At 42.4% G+C, this 3865-nt stretch overlaps 1 protein-coding gene across 1 annotated transcript in view; it reads right to left on the bottom strand.

Moving 5' to 3' along the window:
* Positions 1 to 337: 337 nt before the first annotated feature.
* The window catches only part of LOC118965982, a 21813-nt gene continuing 18285 nt past the window's right edge, over positions 338 to 3865 (bottom strand). Inside the window, exons 8-9 of the mRNA XM_036987219.1 lie at positions 3560 to 3642; positions 338 to 1153 (exon numbers count right to left, since the gene is read on the bottom strand). Coding sequence (XP_036843114.1) covers positions 703 to 1153; positions 3560 to 3642 — 534 coding nt within the window. The 3' untranslated portion in view covers positions 338 to 702. The remainder of the gene's footprint in view (positions 1154 to 3559; positions 3643 to 3865) is intronic.

Here is a 3865-nt window from a genome sequence, read left to right as displayed (position 1 = left end):
GCAGTACAGGAAGGAAGTGAATTATGTCTGTCTGTTCTGATTCTAGAATACTACCAGAGAGGAAGAGCAGTACAGGAAGGAAGTTAATTATGTCTGTCTGTTCTGATTCTAGAATACTACCAGAGAGGAAGAGCAGTACAGGAAGGAAGTGAATTATGTCTGTCTGTTCTGATTCTAGAATACTACCAGAGAGGAAGAGCAGTACAGGAAGGAAGTGAATTATGTCTGTCTGTTCTGATTCTAGAATACTACCAGAGAGGAAGAGGCTAAGTGAGAGGCTCCACTCCCGTCAAAATCTGACAGAGCGAATATAGCGATAAGCAGACCAAAATGGGGATTTTTTTTTTTTGTATCAAGGTTTATGAGATAGTGTTGTTAATTTGTTAAGTAAGGCTTATTTGATCGAATAGAAGTTTCTTCATGTTTAGGTTGTTACGAAGGTACTGATATAAGTGGATGCTCGAGACACCTCGGCAACTTTAAGAAACACTTTTATATTGGAGTTGTGTCTATTGTTCACAGTTGTATCTGTCCTCTCATTGGCTAGAATATTCCCACCTGATCGTATCTGTCTTCTTATTGGCTAGAATATTCCCATCTCATCTCGCCTCCTCTCGCCTGCCTTTCTGTCTTCGCGACAATGACTCCCATTGTTAGGGCAGAGACAAGACCATCTCGTCATTATATACAGTATCTCTGATGCTAATTCCACAAGATTTGACCTTTCACCCCTCCCCCCATGACTCCGAGCACAGCTTTCACTTCCGGGTCACAGAAGAATACCGCCGCAGGGTCAGAGTTCACCTGAAACGAGTCCCACGAGTGGTGGAGAGAGAGGAGGGGAGCGGGTCCCCTCTGATTAGAGGTGGAGTCATTGACAGTGACACTGTTGCTATTGGTTACGGTATTGGTGTTCGGAACGCTGATGTCACTGATGATGGTGTGAGCACCACCAATATGGTGAATGCTGTTGTTGTTGATGGGGCCTGGGAGATAGGCCCGACTTGAAGCCTGGCAATGGGGTAGATTGGTGCCCAGGTTGGAGGTGAGGTTCTGGGCTGGGTTGAGGCCGAGGCCTGGGTGTCTCCAGTCGTCCTGCTGCTGCCGATGGATCTTCATATGGGCGTTACGACTCTTTATCTTGTAGAACATCCTATGGAGAGAGAGAAAGGGGAGAGAGGGAGAGAAAGAGCAGAGAGAGGGAGAGAAGAGAGAGGGAGAGAGAAGAGAGAGGGAGAAAGAGAGAGGGAGAGAGAAGAGAGAGTAGAGAGAGGGAGAAAGAGAGTGAGAGGGAAAAAAGAGGTTGCAAGAAAGAAAAAGAGATGGATAGATGGATAGATGGATAGATGGATAGATGGAGAGATGGATAGATGGATAGAAGGATAGATGGATAGATGGATAGATGGATAGATGGATAGATGGAAAGATGGATAGATGGAGAGATGGAAAGATGGATAGATGGATAGATGGAGAGATGGAAAGATGGATAGATGGATAGATGGATAGATGGATAGATGGAAAGATGGATAGATGGATAGATGGATAGATGGATAGATGGAAAGATGGAAAGATGGAGAGATGGAAAGATGGATAGATGGATAGATGGATAGATGGAAAGATGGAGAGATGGAAAGATGGAGAGATGGATAGATGGAAAGATGGATAGATGGAAAGATGGATAGATGGATAGATGGATAGATGGATAGATGGATAGATGGAAAGATGGATAGATGGATAGATGGATAGATGGATAGATGGAAAGATGGATAGATGGATAGATGGAAAGATGGACAGATGGATAGATGGATAGATGGATAGATGGATAGATGGAGAGATGGAAAGATGGATAGATGGATAGATGGAGAGATGGAAAGATGGATAGATGGATAGATGGATAGATGGATAGATGGAAAGATGGATAGATGGATAGATGGATAGATGGATAGATGGAAAGATGGAGAGATGGAAAGATGGATAGATGGATAGATGGATAGATGGAAAGATGGAGAGATGGAAAGATGGATAGATGGATAGATGGATAGATGGATAGATGGAAAGATGGAGAGATGGAAAGATGGAGAGATGGATAGATGGAGAGATGGAAAGATGGATAGATGGATAGATGGATAGATGGAAAGATGGAGAGATGGAAAGATGGAGAGATGGAAAGATGGATAGATGGATAGATGGATAGATGGAAAGATGGAGAGATGGAAAGATGGAGAGATGGATAGATGGAAAGATGGATAGATGGAAAGATGGATAGATGGATAGATGGATAGATGGATAGATGGATAGATGGAAAGATGGATAGATGGATAGATGGATAGATGGATAGATGGAAAGATGGATAGATGGATAGATGGAAAGATGGATAGATGGAGAGATGGAAAGATGGATAGATGGAAAGATGGAAAGATGGATAGATGGAGAGATGGAAAGATGGATAGATGGATAGATGGAAAGATGGAAAGATGGATAGATGGATAGATGGATAGATGGAAAGATGGAAAGATGGATAGATGGAGAGATGGAAAGATGGATAGATGGATAGATGGAAAGATGGAAAGATGGATAGATGGATAGATGGAAAGATGGAAAGATGGAGAGATGGAGAGATGGAAAGATGGAAAGATGGATAGATGGATAGATGGAAAGATGGAAAGATGGATAGATGGATAGATGGAAAGATGGAAAGATGGAGAGATGGAAAGATGGATAGATGGATAGATGGAAAGATGGAAAGATGGATAGATGGAGAGATGGAAAGATGGAAAGATGGATAGATGGATAGATGGAAAGATGGAAAGATGGATAGATGGATAGATGGAAAGATGGAAAGATGGATAGATGGAGAGATGGAAAGATGGATAGATGGATAGATGGAAAGATGGAAAGATGGATAGATGGATAGATGGAAAGATGGAAAGATGGATAGATGGATAGATGGAGAGATGGAAAGATGGATAGATGGATAGATGGAAAGATGGAAAGATGGATAGATGGATAGATGGAAAGATGGAAAGATGGATAGATGGAGAGATGGAAAGATGGATAGATGGATAGATGGAAAGATGGAAAGATGGATAGATGGATAGATGGAAAGATGGAAAGATGGATAGATGGATAGATGGATAGATGGAGAGATGGATAGATGGATAGATGGATAGATGGAGAGATGGATAGATGGATAGATGGATAGATGGAGAGATGGATAGATGGATAGATGGATAGATGGATAGATGGAGAGATGGAAAGATGGATAGATGGATAGATGGATAGATGGAGAGATGGATAGATGGATAGATGGATAGATGGAGAGATGGAAAGATGGATAGATGGATAGATGGAGAGATGGATAGATGGATAGATGGAGAGATGGAAAGATGGATAGATGGATAGATGGAGAGATGGAAAGATGGATAGATGGAGAGATGGAGAGATGGAGAGATGGATAGATGGAGAGATGGATTAGAGAGTTCAAAGTTGTGCCTGCTGACTTGTGTAAAGATGAGATGTACATTGATGTTGATTCTTCAGTCTCATTGGACAAACTCACTTTCCACACTGCTTACAGGGGAAGCTGGTAGCCAATGACGGGGCTGGAACCACTACTTCCATCGGTTTAGGGAGGGACACCACCTGTAAAAGGATATCGGAGTACCATAGAATCTTTTTATTCTTTCTAGAAGGAGACATTCTGACTTTGAGCCTCAATAGAACATGACCCAGCGAATCAGAAAACCCAGCGAATCAGAAGAGCCAGCGAATGAGAAGAGCCAGGGAATCAGAAGAGCCAGCGAATCAGAAGAGCCAGTGAATCAGAAGAGCCAGGGAATCAGAAGAGCCAGTGAATCAGAAGAGC

The sequence above is a fragment of the Oncorhynchus mykiss genome, chromosome 9 (genome assembly GCF_013265735.2).
Source record: "Oncorhynchus mykiss isolate Arlee chromosome 9, USDA_OmykA_1.1, whole genome shotgun sequence".
Classification (NCBI taxonomy): Eukaryota; Metazoa; Chordata; class Actinopteri; order Salmoniformes; family Salmonidae; genus Oncorhynchus; species Oncorhynchus mykiss.
This window is presented reverse-complemented; position numbering and strand designations above follow the sequence as displayed.